At 52.4% G+C, this 18,708-nt stretch overlaps 1 protein-coding gene across 1 annotated transcript in view; it reads left to right on the forward strand.

Moving 5' to 3' along the window:
• The first annotated feature begins 1,113 nt into the window (after positions 1 to 1,113).
• MCM3AP (minichromosome maintenance complex component 3 associated protein) overlaps positions 1,114 to 18,708 on the forward strand; it is a 48,360-nt gene continuing 30,765 nt past the window's right edge. The window contains exons 1-6 of the mRNA XM_058661525.1: positions 1,114 to 2,414; positions 2,653 to 2,876; positions 4,086 to 4,164; positions 4,298 to 4,442; positions 7,252 to 7,421; positions 16,623 to 16,762. Of these exons, the coding sequence (XP_058517508.1) occupies positions 1,184 to 2,414; positions 2,653 to 2,876; positions 4,086 to 4,164; positions 4,298 to 4,442; positions 7,252 to 7,421; positions 16,623 to 16,762 (1,989 nt within the window). The 5' untranslated portion in view covers positions 1,114 to 1,183. The remainder of the gene's footprint in view (positions 2,415 to 2,652; positions 2,877 to 4,085; positions 4,165 to 4,297; positions 4,443 to 7,251; positions 7,422 to 16,622; positions 16,763 to 18,708) is intronic.

Below are 18,708 nucleotides of genomic sequence, written 5' to 3' on the forward strand. Positions count from 1 at the left end.
GTCAGCGCCGGGCTGGGCCGCGTCCTGTCACCTGGGAGGCGACAGGGAACTTCCACAGGCCACGAAGACCACGAGGAAGACGCCCAAGTCTCGAGCCTGCGAAGCCGGCGGGGAAGCGCTCCCGGGCGCCGGAGCCCGCCTCCAGGCGCGGGAAGCAGGGGCGGCGGGGCGGCGCTGCTCGGGGCGGCGCTGCTCGGGGCGGGGCCTGACCCGGGGCGGGGTCCGACCCGGGGCGGGGCCTGCGTGACCCGCGCGACCCGCGCGGGACACAGGCCAAGGCCGCGCCGCCGGGGAAGCGGAACTCAAGCACCGGAAGTCGGTCCGCTCCGATTTCTGTCCGCCGCTCGGGGAAGGGCGGGCTCGCGCCACTGCGCCTGCGCATCCCGTGGGCCCAGGAGCGGCGGACGGTCCTGCGAGCCGTTCTCCGGTTAGCGCTGCGCCCTGGGCCGTCGCGGCCGGGCAGGTAGGCCTGGGCTCTGGGTCCCCGACCTCGGAGGGGGAAGGGGAGGCCCTGCCGGGGTGCGCGTGGAGGAGGCCCCGCTCTGGGAGGGGGCTAGGGGAGCCCTTGTCCCGGGGGTCGGGGGGCCCTGTCCTGGGTGGGGGCCCCCGTCCTGAGTGGGGAGCCCTTCTCCCGGGGGTCGGGGGACCCCGTCCTGGGTGGGGAGCCCCAGCCCCAGCCCCAGCCCTGGGAGGCGGGCGCCCCTTAGGAAGAGCTCTGGCTCGGGAGGCGGCCGGGCCCGGACCTGAGCGCGGGCTCTCGCTGCCTCGGCCGCCTCCTCGGTCCTCCTCGGGTCCTCCCGGGTGAGCTCTTGGGCAGTTGGGCCACTTCCTGGGGTGGGCATCGGGGCGCGGGGAAAGATTGAAAGGCTCTAGTGGTTCAGGCGTTACATTGCAACTCCCGGGTGGAGCGAACTGGGGCTATCCTCCCCAGTGAAATGGTTTAATTTTTTTTTAATCTTAAGCGGTTTCTGTAGCAAAGAGATTTACTTGTACCGTTCTCTATACTGTGCCCTGCCTTTTCAGTAATTATTCTTGAGCCGGGGACGTGGTTAGCATCCCTTCCTAAGCAAGCTGTTACTGGACGGAGCTGTGTGGTCTGTCTTTCAGCCTGTCCGGGACTGCCGGCCGCCTGAAGGCTCCCAAATGTGTGCATTGCGTTGATGCTGAATAAACGGAGGGGAAGATGAACCCGCCGAACCCCTTCGGGGCACCGCAGCCCGGGGGTTTTGCAGCCTCTGCTGGTGGTTCTGGGGGACCATTTCAGGCCAAGGCACCGTTCCGGTTTGGTCAGCCTTCTCTGTTTGGACAGAACAACCTGTTGTCTGGGAAGAGCACAGGCTTTTCCCAGGAGTCCAGCCAGTCCTCGTCCGCACCAGCCTTGGGGTTCCCCCAGAGTACAAACACGGGACTGTTCTCTGGACTTGAGCACACGCCTGCCTTTGCAGCTGCTTCCAGCCCTCTGACTTCATCTGTCCCTGGAAACACAGGGTTCAGTTTTAAATCGTCCCCCAACCCTGAAGCTTTCCCGAGTACCTCTGCTTTTGCACCAGAAGGCGGGGAAGTGCCTGGCCCTGGCTTTGGAAAAACAGAATTCAGCTTTAAACCTCTGGAAAATGCGGTCTTCAGACCGATCCTGGCAGCAGAACCTGAGCCGGAGAAGTCCCAGAGCCAGGTCACCTCTGGGTTTTTCACATTTTCCCACCCAGTCAGCAGTGGCCCCGGGAGTATGGGCCTTTTTTCTTTTCCTCCTGTGACCAGCAGTTCAGCCACCAATTCCAATTTCACGTTTCCAAAGCCACTTAACAGTAACAGTTCTTTGTCTGCCTTTCCGAAACCAGTCAACAGTAGCAGTTCATCGTCTGCCTTTCCTCCGGCCTTGTCTGGCCAGCATGCAGAGGAAGAGAAGAGAGGCTCGAAGCCAGTGTTTGGAAGCTGTAGCAGCACCTTCCCCCTTCCCTCCGTGTCTGTCGGGGAGCCCTTCCCAGGCGGTAAGGCAGGGATCAGGCAGGGCTGTGAAGAGGCCGCTTCCCAGGGGGAGCCACTCCCTGGCCCTGTGAAAGGCGTGAAGAGGAAGGAGGACCAGGACCGCTCTCCCAGGAGACATGGCCACGAGCTGCTGGAGGACTGGGATCCTCTGTCCCGAGGTGACCACCCCCCAGACAAACGACCCGTCGTCCGCCTGCATCGACCCAGAGGGGGCACGTTGTTTGGTCGTACGATACAGGATGTTTTCAAAAGCAATAAAGAAGCAGGTCGTCTAGGAAACAAGGAGCTGAAAAAGGACACCGGCTTTGTGGGATCCGGGGAAAGTGACCACATGGCCATCCCAGGAGGGGGCCCATCTGTCTTGGCGCCTTCCCGGCTTGCAGGTGTGAGTAAGGAGGAAGAAGTGGAAGGCAGGGACAAAAAGGAAGGTGAGCTGTCAGCATGTCGTGCGGCCGGGTTCCCTTAGGTCCCCTCTGTGTGGCGCAGAGGGGTCCCCTTCAGGCTCTCTCGGTGTTAGTCTGGTTCTCCTGTAAAACCCCTGTGAACGTTAGGAATCCTCATCCAGGCCTGGAAGTGGATCTTAGATTCCACGGAAACCTATCTTGTGAGTTGAGCTCTCTCTTGTTTGGAAGTGATGAGCTCACGTGTCCTTGTCTGCACCTGTAGATTCTCTGCGAGGAACCCCTGCGAGGCAGAGTAAGCGGAGTGAGAGCGTGGACAGCCTCGGGGGCTCGTCGCCCACAGAGATCACTGCGATCCAGTGCAAGAACATCCCCGACTATCTCAACAACAGGGCCGTCCTGGAGGACCACTTCGGCAAGATCGCCAAGGTGCAGCGCATCTACACCAGGCGCAGCAAGAAGCTCGCAGTGGTGCATTTTTTTGATCATGTGAGTTCTCTAAACTTCCCGTTGTTACCCTATTTCAAACTCACTTTCAAGCTATTTTATTTTCGTTTTTGAAAAATGACCTCTTTTTGAGTTGGGGGAGGAGTTATAGCAGGGAGGAGAGATTGTCCACCTGCTGGGTCACTCCGCAGATGTCCACAAGGGCTGAGTCCGGGAGCCATATGCTGCATCTGGGTGCAGGGGCCGACACTCGGGCCCTCTTTGCTAGGTGCATTAGCAGGGGCAGCCTGTGTCAGGTCTCATTCCATTTCATGGGTTAATAACACTGTCACGTGGATGGATCACATGTTGTTAAGCCTTTCAAATGTGGCTGGACCTTTGGGCTCCTAGGAATAGTGCTGCTGGGCTCATATAAGCCCCTGCTTTTAGGATTTTCTTCTCTCTTTTTAAATCTCTGTATGCTGTCGCTAAAAGATTGATTTATTTATTCAGAAAAGACAACTTCTTCCGTGTGCTCCCCAAGTGACTGCAATAGTCGGGGCTGGCTGGTTAAAGCTAGGAACTTGGAGCTTCAGCTGGACGTCTTCCTTGGGTGGCGGGGGCCCACAGTATTTCCCCAGGCATATTAGCAGGGCGCTGGATAAGAAGTGGAGCAGCTGGGCCACAAGCTGGTGCCTATGGGGGATGCTGCAGGTAGTGGCCTTACGTGTTATACCACACTGGCCCCAGAGAATACATATTGGTGTTCTGCTATGATATATCAGGTAACTTTCTTAGTGGCTTGCTGGGTAATGCTAAAAACTCATTTACATTTTGCTTGTTGCAGTGTACCTATTTCCCAGTAGAACATTTCTTTTAGTATGTGATTTATTAAATGTTGCCACTGTGAACCATTCATCTGATTGTTCTGTTACTGAGGAGTAGCCCCAGTTGCCAGACGTGCTATGTGTGTCGTTTTGCAATTTGCTCTTGTGTTTCCGTGTGACTTGGCTGTTCTTCTGTTTCTGTGTTTGTAATCAGCTGGTGAGAATCTTTTTACTGAGTGATAGGCCAAGTGTATGGGTTTTCTCACAGCAGAGTTGATGTTTCAAAAAGGGCAGCGCAAACACAGGCTGGTGAAATAGAGGAGATGAGGAGTTGGCCACAGCTGGCCACAGTGGGAGACAGTGGGCGGAGAGGCTGCGCCGTTGTCTGTAGGGCTGAGTTTTCAGTCCTCTTACCCTTGGTTTCCTGATGGCATCTGTTTTTCAGGCATCCGCAGCCCTTGCTAAAAAGAAGGGAAAAACTTTGCATGGAGACATGAGTATATTTTGGCACAAGAAGAAAATAAGTGAGTTTCCATGTATTCTTCACAGTCTGACGCTTTGTATGCAGAGCCCTTTGACCTGTGGGAGTGACTCTTCCCAGCCCCAGGGAAGGGAGGCTGGTGAGCTCTGAGTGACTCTTGTGCCCTGTGTCCACAGGTCCCAGCAAGAAGTCTTTTGCTCTGAAGGAGAAGCAGCCAGGTGACGGTGAAGCCAGCCAGGGCTTGGAGGAAGTCCCCTTTCAGCATTCACCCCTGATCAAGCCTGTGGTGAGGAGCGCAGGAGGTGGTCTTCTCAGTAAAAGGTGACTGGTCCCTCCCAGGGCTTGTGGGAAGCAGGGGGAGCTTGAGCTTGTGCAGGGAAAGCTGAGGTCCAGAGGATGGGTCCTTGGCACCTGTGTGGCCAGCATGGATGAGAGAGCCCAGATGGTTAGGAGACTGGCGTCCGCCAGGCTGGAGGACCAGGAGAGTGACTGCCACTGGGCTCTGGTTCTGTCCCATCTTGTTCCACTTACACAGGACCCCCTACAGGTGGTTCTTCCCATGCAGGCGTTTTCTCTGGGAGAAGCTGGTCACAGCTGTTACTGCTGGCCTTGTTCTGTTCTTTTCAGTTTGGTATAGATTGACGTATTTGAAAGGGTGACATCGAGGGAGACAGAGCAAAGCTTTTCCATTCACTGGTTCACTACCAGAATGTTTGCAGATGCAGGCTGGGCCAGGCCAGGAGCAGGAGCTAGAGTCTTGTCTGGGTCTCCCATGTGGGTTCAGGTGCCTAAGAACTCAGGCAGCCTCTGCTTTCCTAGGAGCACCAGAAGGGAGCTGGGTTGGAAGTGGAGCAGCTGGGACTTGATGAACTGGTTCCGTATGGTGTTGTAGTGGTGGTTTAACGTGCCTCTGTGCCACTAAGATTGTTGGTAACATACATTTTTTTTTCTTTTTTTTTTTTAGATTTGTTTAATTTTGGGTCTGGTGTGATGGCCTAGTAGCTAAAGTCCTTGCCTTGAACACTTTGCAATCCCATATGGGCAACAGTTTTAATCCCGGCAGCCCTGCTTCCCATCCAGCTCCCTGCTTGTGGCCTAGGAAAGCAGTCAAGGATGGCCCAAAGTCTTGGGACCCTGCACCCTTCTGGGAGGCTCCTGGTTTCAGATCAGCTCAGTTCTGGTCATGGCCGTCACTTAGGGAGTGAGTCATTGTACAGAAGATCTTCCTCTCTGTCTTCCTTCTCTCTCTGTATATCTGACTTTGCAGTAAAAATAAATAAGTCTTTTAAAAAAAGATTTGTTTATATTTATTGGAAGGGCATATTTGCAGAGGGAAGGAGAGACAGAGAAAGATCCTCCATCTGCTGGTTCACTCCCCACGTGGCTGCCATGTCTGGAGCTGAGCCGATCTAAAGCCAGGAGCCAGGAGTTTCTGGTTTCCCACATGGGTGCAGGTTCTCAAGGCTTTGGGTCATCTATCCTCCACTCTTTTCCCAGGCACAAGCAGGGAGCCAGAAGGGAAGTGGAGCACCCAGGATACAAACCAGCTCCCATATAGGATCCCCGTGTATTCAGGGAGGACTTTAGCTACCAGGCTGCTGTGCCAGGCTCTGTAACATGCATTTTCAGAGAATTGTTTTGATTTATTGAGTGAAATAGAGCTTCAAGTGCCCACAGACCAAGGACCAGGCCAGGCCAAAGACAGAAACCTGAGACTCAATGTGGGTCTCCACCTGGTGTCAGGGCCTTTGCCTGTTGCCTTCCACAGCGTGTAGTAAGCAGGGACCTGGAATCCCAAGTGGAGCCTGATGTGACATGCAGTCTGCTCAGGTTAGTAGTTTAGTGGTGTCTTAACACTGACAGACCCTCACCTTGGAGAGTTACTTGTATATGTTTTGGATGAGAACAGAGGGAGGTGGGGAGGAGAAGTGTTCACCCGCTGGTTCACTCCCAGCATGGCCACGGGCCTGGGCTGAAGCCCGCATCCTGGAACTCCGTCCAGGTCTTCATTCGGGTGGCGGGGCCCAAGCACTGTCCCAGGCAGGTTAGCAGGAAGCTGGGTTGGAAGTGGAGCAGCCTGGACTTGAACCAGTGCTCATGGGAAGTATCCGAGTCATAGGCAGCAGCATGACTGGCTGCAGCTTGTCCAGCCTCCAGGAGCGTTTGAAGACCTCTCTGTCTTCCAGGCTTTCTGTTTTGTGGTTAGTAGTAAAGAAGCTGTCTTAGGCTTTTTCCTTCCTCATTAAGCCAATATTCTCTGACATTCAAGTTCAAAGAATGTTGAAGCTCAGCTAGAGGATGGGAAATAGAGAAGTAAGAATATCTTGTTCTTTTTATCAGAGTAGTTGCATGCTGACGCGTGCTGTCAAGAGCTGCATTGTTGTACAGTGCTGGAAAAGCCCCTGCCCGCAACACTAGCGTTAAGTTCTTGCCAGTTCAAGTCTTGGCGGCTGTGCTTGCTTCCAGTCTGCTTTCTTGCTGCTGTGTGTGGGAGCGTGATGGGAGATGGCCCAATGCCTGGGGCCTCTGCCAGCCACGTGGGAGACGCAGGCGAAGCTCCTGGTCAGCTTGACCTAGCCCTGGCTGTTGCTGCTCTCTGGAGAATGAACTAGCAGCTCTCTGTCTGTCTCTCCCCCATCTTTTGTAACTGACTTCCAAACAAGCAAATCTTAAAAGCAATTAGAGATCTCTGTCCGGTGGCTCACTGCCCTATTGGCTGCCAACAGGTAGGGCCGGGCCGGGCCAAATCCAGGAACTTGGAACTCCATTCTGTTCTCCCACATGGGTAGTAAGGGTCCAAGTACTTGAGCCATCTTGCACTGCCCTCCCATCTCATTGGCTGTGAGTTGGAGCATCCTGGACTCGGCCATTGCTTAGTTGGGATGCCCATGTCTTAAATCTCCACACCACAGTGTTGGCCGCCCAATTTTGAAAAGCACGAAATATTTCAAAATAATGAGATAGATGAGTGACTGATGTATCATGGTTGTTTAGTGCCGGCTTTATCAGGTGTCATCTCGTTTGAATGTTGAGTTACTCAGCCTGGAGGATGAGAACATTTTGAGTGAAGAGGAAAGGGCAGTGTCAGGAAGGATTGACTCATGGGAGGCCCATGCTCTGTCGTTTGCAGCTCTCCAGTGAAGAAGCAGAGTCTCCAGAAAGCCCACCCATTTGAGGGAGACCCTTTCGACTCTGGGTCCGAGGGCTCGGAAGGTCTGAGCGCCCTCATTGGCACTGTGGCCGAGACGTCGGAGGAGAAGTACCGCCTGCTTGACCAGAGAGACCGAATCATGCGCCAAGGTACGGTGCGTCCTGCGGAGCTGGGCCCTGCAGCACCTTCGGGAGCCCCTGGAAGGTGCTTGCTCCTTCTGGACTTGGGTCAGCGATGGTCTCCCCTGGTTGCAAGGGTGGGAATCTACACGTGCACACGTAAAGTAGTTGAGACGTGTCTGGAACCTGGAGGGAGGAGGGAAGTCTGAGCTGGAGTGGGGGATGATTTTTACCTCCAGGATGTGGTTGCATGACAAGTGTGACGTAGACAGACAGCTGCTGAGAGTGCATGCAGTGAAAAATTCCTTGGATTTCAAGTAATTTTCGCACTGGAATAGCATAATTATTCCGTTTTCCGTGAGTTTTGTGAAATATCAGAAGGAAAGGAAGTGGGGGAAGCCATGTATTTTTATATATATATATATGAATTTTGGCCCTTATGTTTAAACTTTAGCAGGGTTTTTTTTTTCTTCAAAATTTATGTATTGAAAGGCAAATTTTACGGAGAGGGAGAGAGAGAAATCTTCCATCTGCTGGTTCACTGCCCAAGTGGCTGCAACAGCCAGAGTCGAGCCAATCTGAAACCAGGAGCTTCTTCTGGGTTCCTCACATGGATACAGGGTCCCAAGACATTGCCACTGCTTTCCCAGGCCACAGCAGGGAGCTGGAAGGGAAGTGGAATAGCTGTGACACAAATGGAGGGCTAGGGGATGCTGACACTGCAGGTGAAGGATTAGTCTGTGGAGCCACTGTTCAGGCCCAGTAGTTTTTTGTTTCTTTTCTTTTTTAAAGATTTATATTTATTGGAAAGGCAGATTCACAGAGAGAAGGAGAGAGAAAGATGTTGATCCACTGGTTCACTCCCCAAATGACCACAGCGGCCAGGGCTAAGCCTAGCCAGGAGCCAGGAGCCTTTGCCGGGTCTCCCACATGGTGCAGGGTCCCCAGGCTTTGGGTCGAACTTGACTGCTTTTCCAGGCCACAAACGGAATTGGAAGGGAAGCGGGGCCGCTGCGACACATCCAGCACGCTATGGGCTCCTGGCACATGCAAGGTGAGGGTTTAGCCTTGGAGCCATCATGCTGGCCATAGTTGTTTTCTTTAAAACCTGGAAGAAGAATTGGAGCAGCTGTGGTGCTTGCTTAGCACATTCATCAAAGCTGCTGTGTGTTATATCACTGACGTGATCTCTGATTATTTCAAAATGAAACCCCTTTTTTGAGTCATGACATTGTGAGATTGAGTTTCATTTATGATTCAGTGTTAAGTGGTGGTAGCCTGCTTACTTAGGTGAGGGCCAGGTACCTATGATTTTGTGATTCCTTGTTGTTGCTTACATAGTTGCCAAGAATGCAGACCCGTGAGGACCACCGAGTAGGGTGGGGAGAGTTGAGGTATGAGGGAAGGTGGGTAGGACCTTCCTGATATTCTGCTATATTGGGTGAGGGTGGCGAAGGAGGTGTCAAGTGTTTGAATGTTTGCATTGAACAGATTTTTGGATGGCTGCAGTGGGCAGGATTGGGCAGGACTCAGCCCAGGCCTCCGGGGTGACAGCAGCAGCCTACTGTTAGCAGCTGTTCTCGCTGCCCCCCAGGGTCTGCTCTTGTGCAGAGCTGAGTCAGGAGCCGGGGCCAGGTGGTGAACCCGGCATGCTAACATGAGCCAGGGCTGCCTGCTCCTGAATTGATATGTTAATGTTCAAAAGTTGTTTGCCAGGAATATGCATTTATTTGAAAGCCAGAGAGATAAGTGGAAAAAGCTCCCATTTGCTGGTTGAATAACTAAATGCCGAGAACAGCTGGGGCTTGGTTGAGTCTTAAGCTAGCAGGTGGGAGTTGGTCTCAGTTTCCGGTGTGACAGAAACTCAAACACTTGAACTGTGGTCTGCCTCCTGGGGCATTGCCAAAAGGCTGGATTGGAAACCAGGCACATGAGTGTCCAGGATGGGGGCTTAACTATTGCAGCACGTGCCTACGTCATCCATCCATTTATTTATTCTAAAATATTTATTGTTGAGGGCCCGGCGGCGTGGCCTAGCGGCTAAAGTCCTCACCCTGAACGCACCGGGATCCCATATGGGCGCCGGTTCTAATCCCGACAGCTCCACTTCCCATTCAGCTCCCTGCTTGTGGCCTGGGAAAGCAGTTGAGGACGGCCCAAAGCCTTGGGACCCTTCACCCGCATGGGAGACCTGGAAGAGGTTCCTGGCTCCTGAGTTTGGATCGGCGTAGCACCAGCCGTTGCAGTCACTTGGGGAGTGAATCATCGGATGGAAGATCTTCCTCTCTGTCTCTCCTCTCTGTATATCTGACTTTGTAATAAAAAATAAATCTTTAAAAAAATATATTTATTGTCGAAAGAGTTGCAGAATGAGGGAGAAACAGACTACAATGGCCAGTGCTGGGCCAGGCTAGCGTCAGGAGCTTCATGTGTGTCTGCTCTGTGAGTGGCAGGACTCCCAGCACATGGGCCTTCTTCTGTTGGCTTTCCCAGGTGCATTGGCAGGTGCCTGGATAAGAAGTGGAGCAGCTGGGACACAAACCTGTGCTCGTATGGGATGCTGGCATCATGGGTAGTGGGCTTACCTCTACACCATAATGCCAGCCCCGCTGTGAATTAATTTTCAACAAGTATGTTTTGATGACTTGAGGGATGGGTGTTCCCGATAGAGGCCTGGTGCAGCTTCCTGCTAATGCTCAGGCAGCGGCAGTCAGCCACTCAAGCCCTCGGATCTCAGGGTGCTAGGTGGAGTTGCAGACTGCTCGCTTCTGCCCTGGCTGCGGCTGGCGTTTGGAGGGTGGACCTATGGGTAGAGTGGAGTGTCTTTTTCCCTGTGCTCGTTTTTCAAATAGGAAAAAAAAAAAAAACACCTGAGATAGTTAGGCAAGTGTGACTATCCGTTTAGGTACATCCGAGGTGTGCAGGTGGGGACTGTGGAGTTATTGGTGCCTGGCCTGTGCTTAGATTGGGGCTGCTTCACTTGATCAGGAAGCTTCCCAGCAGTTCTCACAGCAGGGCATTAGATGTAGTGGTGCTCATTGAGAATGATATGCAAAGAGAGATGTTCCATCCACTGGTTTGTTCCCCAGATGGCCGCAATGGCTAGCGTTGGGCCAGTTCAGGGCAAGAACTTAAGGCGCTAGGCCACTGCGCTGGGCCCACTTGTATTATTTCCCCTGCTTTTCTCAGACATTTAGCAGGGAGCTGGATTAGAAGTAGATCATCTGGGTCTGGTGTGTGGTGTAGTGGCCTGGCAGCTGAAATCCTCGCCTTGCACATGCCGGGATCCCATACGGGCACCAGTTCTTCTTCTTTTTTTTTTAGTATTCTTACATAGTTGATTAGGGTACAAACGGTCAAGGGCTACAGGGTGAAAGTGGGTAATACCATTGTTTCCACGCTAATATTATCATTTTTCCCCGTATCTGGGGTCAGGGGAGAAACACAGGGAAAAGCCCCACCCAGCCTCCCACCCATCCCAGATCCCCAATGGGAGGCGCGCTCCGAGGGTCCTGCTCAAGCAGTTTTGATAGTTCAGCAGTTCTGGACTGCTGCCATTCTCACTGTTCCAATCGCATTGAAACCTATTCAGAGTCCACTGGCTGACAGTCTCTTCATGGTTGGGGTTCTGAGATCAGCAGTTCAGTTGGAGGGATCTCCAAAGAAACTTCATCTGAGATGATCCCAGGCCTGATTCTTGCACGAGTTTGCTAGTACACAGTCCAACACCGTCCGTCACACCGATCAGCTTATGCACATGCTGGTCGTTGGGATTGCTGGGTTTGTTCTGTTTCCAGCCCTGTCTTCCTCGTGAGCCAACGGGTGTTGTAGTCCAGCTCAATCCTACACACTTCATACTCGGTCGTCACACAAACCAGTGGGAGCTGCAGCCTAGTTGGGACGACTCCCCATAACCCCCACCAGTTCTGCCCCATACCCTGGTTCCCATGCTTGCCAGTATGTATCGCAGGCTTGTCAGGTCTGTCCCACATCCCGTTTAGCTCTCGTACATGTCAATGGGCATTGAAGCCTAGTTCAACCAAACCAACCTACTATTCAGCCCACACACATACTGGCAGGTGCCTTTCCTGGTTTTCGTGCTCTCCAGTGGGAGTGGTAACCCCGAGGGAGGTGCCCACTATTTTCCTACTAGGCCACTCCCACTCCCAGATTATGCACTTTCTTTTTTTTTTTTTAATTTTTTAATATTCATTTATTCATTAATTATATTGCATTACATGACACAATTTCATAGGTACTGGGATCCCCCCCTTCACCCCAAACCCTTCCCCCATCATGAATTCCTTCACCTTGATGCATAACCACAGCTCAAGTTCCGTTGAGGTTCCCTAATTAAAAGTTTACACCATACAGAGTCCATCATCCCACTTGTCCAGTTCAAGTTCAACGGCCTCTTAGGGAGGCCCTCTCAGGTTTGTAGGCAGAGCCAGCAGAGCGTCACCTCGATCAATTAGAAGCTCCAACATATCATCAGCAACAGTCCAGGTATGATGAGGCTGGTGCAGAGTCCACTGATTGACATAGTCCGTCTTAGGGTTTCCCCTTGTCCAGTTTTCCGCTGCAAGCATAAAGCTGAGGTGGTTGATTCATCTACTCCATTTTCCATCTTTTTTTGATTAATGCTTTGATTCCTCCATTTTGTTCAGGGGAATCCCCCTAAAAAAAACTTTGAGGCATTCCCAGTCCAGGCTCCTACATGTACTACTAGTAAGCACAGTGCCCGCCACCGTCCATCACTCCGATCAGCTGATGGTTTTAACCCCTGGATTGGTTCTCTTCTGAGCCCCGACCTCTATTGGAACCAATGAGTATCGCATCTCTCCCCGGCTCTGCCCATCACACTCTCGTCTCTCACCTAAACCAGTGGGAGGAGTGCTGGTCGGGTGTTGCATTCCCTGCTAGCACAGGCCATTTCACCTTGGCATTTTGTGTTTTGTACTTTTTTTTTTTTTTTTTTATCGCAACCAAACCCAGCCAGACCCCCACCCAGTTTCAGCACTTGGGCTTGCCAGTGGATGACATGAACCGACTCAGCCTGGTCTGCCCCAACCCGAGCCAAGTGTATTCCAGTGGGTCACATTCCAAAGCTTCTTCTGGGTTATTTACCTCCATGCTTCTTGTGTTTATTTGTAGAGTCAGTGTCCTGTCAGAGGAACTGTTCAGGTTCCTCCCTCCGACTCCTTCATGGTGTCGGGCTTCACGCATTCCAGCAGGTCCTTCGGCCAGCTCCGCTCTTCAATCCATTCTGGTTCCTGCTGTTGAGAGTTTCAGCCCGGCCCCGGCTCGTCCATACCCACGTATATCTCATATATGGCTCAGATGGGGTTGAGGCCTAACCGAGCCCGTCCAACGTCTATCCTGGTCCTCCGGAGCATCAAACTGTGCTGTGGTCTAATCCGGCATGGTGCGTCAAAGCCAGATTATGCACTTTCTAAGTGGTTCTGGCATTTGACTTGACAGAATTAGCTCCCAGTGCCAGCTTCTGCCAGCTGATGCTGCGGCTAAGCCCAACCATCCCCTCACCCATTCTCATTTTTGCTTGCACCAGTCGAAACAGCCTACCCTGGCCCTTCTCTTGTCTAGCTCACATCAAGCCCACAGGTGTTGTAGCCTTGCCTAGTCTGGTCTGTCCCCATCCCGACTCACACTTTCCAATGGAAGTAGTTGTCCAGCAGGGGAGTCCACATTCCCCTGTCAGCTTTGCCTCCTCCCCCCGGTTTTCACATGTGCTGTTTGGGTGCTGCAACCACATCTGGTACTGCTCATCTCACCTTGGCATTCCTTAATGTGTACTAGTATGTGTTGCAACCGAACTTGGCCCGACCCACACTCTGTTCTGGTGCTTGGATTAGCCAGTGGGTGATGTGAACAGGTTCAGCCTGGTCTGCTCCTGACCCATGCCGAATGTATGCCAGTGGGAAACTTTCCATGGCCTCTTCTGGGCTGTTTCCTATCATGCTTCTTGCGCTTACCTGCAGGGACTGTGTCCTGCCAGAGGAGTTGCCCAGGCTCCTCCATCAGAACCCCTCCCAATGCCAGATTTTGCGCTTGCCAGGGGGTCCTTGAGCCAACCCTCCTCGGTTCACCTCCTGTCCTAGCAGGAACAGTGGGTTTTCCTGGCTGGCTTTCACCCCATTCTGGTTCTTGTTGTTGGATGTTTCAGCCCAGCCATGGCTCGTCCATACCCACATACAGCTCACACATGGCTCAGTAGGGGAGTGAGACCCAGCCTAGTCAGTCCCACATCTACCCTGGTTCTCCATGACACCAGATGGTGTTGGGATCTGAACCGGCCTGGTGCATCCAATCCCAGCCCACACTAGTGCCTCGGGTGACTACAACTGTTTCCTAGATAGAACGCAGCCCCCATTCCAGCACATACACCCCTTGGTGGGAACCTCATCCCAGTTGTGGTGTCCCCTTACCTCCCAGATTGGGCCTGTTCCTAGCCGTAAATCACGCACCTGCCCGTGGTTGCTCTAAGGACCATAGGTGCAAGCCTCAAGTTCATTTGGGATTCCCTCATTGCCAGCATTCTGTTTCCTCCATTTTGATTGAAGGGATCCCCAACGAGACTTAGAGGTGTTCCCAGATCAGGTTATTAGCAAGCACAGTGCTTCACGCCCCAAAGCACTGTGGGTTCAGGAGGGAGCCTCCCAGGCAGCAGGTCAAAGAACCAAAAGTCCAAAACTCTCTGGCCGGGCTCCGCTCACCACGTGTATGTGGTAGCTACTGTGTGTTCCAACAGTGGGTTTTCTTGACTGTCCTTCAACCCAGTCTGGTTCTTGCTGTTGGTTCTTTCAGCCCAGCCACAGCCCTTCCATACCCACATACAGCTCACACATGGTTCAGTAAGGGCTGAGACCTAGCCTAGTCTGTCACACATCTACCCTGGTCCTGCAGAGCACAAGATGGTGCTGGAGTCTAGGCCGGTTTGGTGCTTTCAGTCCCAGTTCACACTTGCGCTATGTGAGATTACAACTGTATCCTGATCAGAATGCAGCCCCCATTCTAGCCCATGCGCTCCTTGGTGGGAAACTCAACCCAGCTAGGGTGTCCCCTTAGCTCCCCAACTGGGCCTATTCCCAGGCAGTGGTTGCTCTGACTCAGCTTGGCAGAGCCCCTCGCCTTCCTGGCCCCTGCCTTAGTTGCTGTGGCTTAGTGTCCCTGGCTCACGCAGTCCAGTAGGTGCAAGAGCCTAGCTCAGCATGACCTGTGCTCCAGCTGGATTTCTGTTCTTTTTTGTGAGTTAAGGTTTGCTCGGCTCTGCCCATTCTGCCCCCTTCCAGTTGCAGCCCGGCCCACCCCACATCCTGTTTTAGGATGCACATTTGGGTGCTGCTGCCTTGACCTACCCAGACTGTTCTGAATTCCTTTACCCATGAGTGCTGGCTGGTGCCATGGTCACACCTAGCTTAGTCCTTCGCAACCCCAGCTTGCGAGCTAACCAGGGGGACTTGTATTTCCACAGGGTTGGGCCCACACAACCCCACAGAGTCTACCCCCAGACCAAGTTCTCTCGCGGGCTGGATAGTGTCTTGACCCTGCCAAATGTGACCACTGCACCACTCCACCACCCAGTCGGGTAATGGTACCCAACACTGCCAAAGAGGCCCCCATCCATAGCTTTGGTGTGGGCTGGTGTGTGGCGATCAGTGATGTTCTATGCTAACAGCCCATCTCTGGGTTCCTAATTGGGCTGGTGAATCTGTCTAACCCAAATTATCTTCTGGATACTTCCCTCCAAACCACCAGGTCTCAGTCCCCACGCATGCCTGAAACTTTCCTGACCCTGTCACTAGGAATCACCCAAAATTCACCTCTCACCTACACTAGAACTGGCCTTATTCATAGGTGTCCCCAGGCAGCAATTACATATCTTAAAAACCCCAGAGTTCGCCACCATATGGCCAGCAGCAAAGCCTGGCACCATTTAGTGCACTGGCCGCCCAAGGCCGAGGACTCGTTCACTGCCTTCCGGCAGTGTCTTTGGCGTGAGTCCCCAGCATTGGGTCCGACCCGGCAGGGGCACCCCCCACAGCCGCCATTCTGCAGGGAGCGGCACTTGCCCCCAAACCCAAGGCCTGCACCTCTCCCAAACTCGCCCAGCCTCAAGATCTTAGCAGCTGGGCGGAGCTAGGATTTTAATCCAGTTCCCAAGTTCCCTCATGGCATACTTACCCTGAGGGAAGAGTTCTCTTGGGTCCTGGGGGAAGCTGAGGGCTCGTTCACTGCCTTGCAGCAGTGTCTTTGGCTTGAGTCTAATCCAGTTCTTTTTTTTTTTTTTTTTTTAAGATTTATTCATTTTATTACAGCCAGATATACACAGAGGAGGAGACACAGAGAGGAAGATCTTCCGTCCGATGATTCACTCCCCAAGTGAGCCGCAACGGGCCGGTGCTGCGCCAATCCGAAGCCGGGAACCAGGAACCTCCTCCGGGTCTCCCACAAGGGTGCAGTGTCCCAATGCATTGGGCTGTCCTCAACTGCGTTGCCCGGCCACAAGCAGGGAGCTGGATGGGAAGTGGAGCTGCTGGGATTAGAACCGGCGCCCATATGGGATCCCGGCGGGTTCAAGGCGAGGACTTTAGCCGCTAGGCCATGCCGCCGGGCCCGAGTCTAATCCAGTTCTAATCCTGGTGGCCCTACTATCCATCCAACTCCCTGCTTGTGGCCTGGAAAAGCAGTTGAGGTCGGCCCAAAGCCTTGGGACCCTGCATCTGCGTGGGAGACCCAGAGGAGGCTCCTGGTTCCTGGCTTCAGGTTGGTGCAGTTCTCACCGTTGTACCACTTAGAGAGTGAACCATCAGATAGAAGATTTTTCTCTCTGTCTCTCCTCTTCTCTGTATATCTGACTTTCCAATAAAAATGAAATAAATCTTAAAAAAACAAAAACGAAAAAGTAGATCAGCTGAGACACAAACTGGTGCCCATCTGGGATGCTGGCTTTGCAAGAACTGCTTTTTGCAAGGGCAGGGAGGGGCAAGCCCAGTAAAGGCCTCAACACAGGCCTTAGGAACAAGGGTTGGTTCTGTAAGGGCAGGGAGGGGCAAGCCCAGTAAAGGCCTTGACACAGGCCTTAGGAACAAGGGTTGGTTCTGTCATTTGTGCTTTCCACATTTTTCCCACTTGTGTCATGGTGAAAACATGCGTCTGTAGGTTCCTGTCCACCATGTTGTGTGTCCTTACCCTGTACTTGATATTGTTTAGCTCGAGTGAAAAGAACCGACCTGGACAGAGCGCAGACGTTCGTGGGGACCTGCCCTGATATGTGTCCCGAGAAGGAGCGTTACATGCGGGAGACCCGGAGCCAGCTGAGTGTGTTTGAAGTGATCCCAGGCACTGACCAGGTGGGCTCTGTGTTCCTGCCCATGTTGGGGCTGGGGAGGGGTTCTGTAGTTTCTTGGAATTGCAGCTGCTTGCTGAGCAGGTGCAGCTCAGACTTGATCAAAGATGGATTTAGGTTTTCTCAAGATTGAAGTTGCTGGGGCTGGCATAGTAACACCACCATGCCAATAAGTGCCTGTTCAGGTTCTTGTTGCTCCACTTCGGATCCAGCTCCCTGCTGTTGTGCCTGGTGCCTAGGAAAGCAGCACATGTGGGTCCTTGCTTACCTATGTGGGAAATCTGAATGGAGTTCCAGGCAAAATTCCAATATAAAAAAAAATTACATTTGTAGCTGAAACAATTCATTTTTATTTTTTATTTATTTACTTTTTAATATAAAATTTCTAAATTTATTTTTTATTGGGAAGTCAGATATGCACAGAGGAGGAGAGACAGAGGGGAAGATCTTCTGTCCGTTTAATCACTCCCCGAGTGGCTGGCTGCAACGGCCGGTGCTGAGGCTGATCTGAAGCCAGGAGCCAGGCGCGTCTTCTGGGTCTCCCAAGCAGGTGCAGGGTCCCAAGGCTTTGGGCTGTCCTCCACTGCTTTCCCAGGCCACAAGCAGTGAACTGGACAGGAGGTAGGGCTACTGGGATTAGAACCGGTGCCCATTTGGGATCCTGGTGTATTCAAGGCAAGGACTTTAGCCACTAGGCCACTGTGCTGGGCCCAACAATTTTTTTTTAATATTTTTTACATTTTATAATTTAATTTCTACTCTTTTCAGTTGGCACATTCCAGATTATTCTGGAAATACGATTTTATATATTTTTCCCACCTAAAATTAAGAGCATTTTTTTGTGTAATAATAAACCCTTTATAAGCATTTTGAAAACGATAGCCTGTTGCTCATTACGTAAATCTTGGTTTCTGTGGTTAGTAGTGAGCTGTTGTAATCTTTGAGCTTTGTGATGGCATTGTTAGCGTCTTTGCTAGGTCCTCAGGATCTGGTCACTGCATCAGACGCTGTGACCTTTCCTGAGCTGGAAAGTTGTTTGCCTGGAATATGCATCAATTTAACTCATTTTCCTCCTTGCTGAAGAGCCTCCCTTCTCTCCAGCTGGTGATCTCATACCTTCCTCGCCATGGTGTGGCGTCCCCAGCCTGGCAGCGGGCGTCGCTTTGGAGGACAAGTACAGAATGTCTCTGGGTCTCCTCTCAGCCACGAGTCTGCAGCCTCTGTCTGTAGCTTAGGCCCCAGCCCCTGGGCCCTGCTGTGCCCTTCCTCGTCTCATGGCCATCTCTTGGACCGTGCAGGCTCTGCCTGGCATTTGAACACGGCTGAGAAGTCCTCATGGACATGTCTTTGGAGCTAGGGCAGTGTTGCTTCACTTCGACTTCTGGCCTATGACAGCCCCAGTTTTAACTCTACCATGCTTGCTTAAGTCAAGTTCCCCAATTTTTGTAGTTTTTCAATATTTTGAAATGTTTGAAAAACAAATCAGCAGGAGGGAGGTGGTTCTTTTGCTGGCTCTGGGGAAGCCAGGGTTGGGTTCCTTTCACTGGTGGCAGGGACCATCATCTGGTGTCCCCAGGGCACAATTAGCAGGTGGTTGGATTGCCAGTGGGGTAGCTGGGACTTGAACCAGGCACTCCCATTGTGGGATGTCAGTGCCCTAAATGTCAGCTTGTCGCCTTTCCCCAATTCCTGCTCCTAGTTTTTGAATTTTGATTACAATCTTTGAACAGATTATTTATTTATTTATTTATGGTAAAGTGGCATTTATTTACTTATTTGTTTTGAAAAGAGATCTTCCATCTGCTAGTTTACTCCCCAAATAACAGCAACAGCCTGTAGTGGGCCAGGTTGGAAGCAGGAGCCAGGAGCTTCATCTGGGCTCGCATGTGGGTAGCAGGGTTCTGTGTGCTTGGACCATCTTACACTGCTCTCCCAGGTGCATTGACAGAG

This window comes from Ochotona princeps, chromosome 3, assembly GCF_030435755.1.
Source record: "Ochotona princeps isolate mOchPri1 chromosome 3, mOchPri1.hap1, whole genome shotgun sequence".
Taxonomy (NCBI): Eukaryota; Metazoa; Chordata; class Mammalia; order Lagomorpha; family Ochotonidae; genus Ochotona; species Ochotona princeps.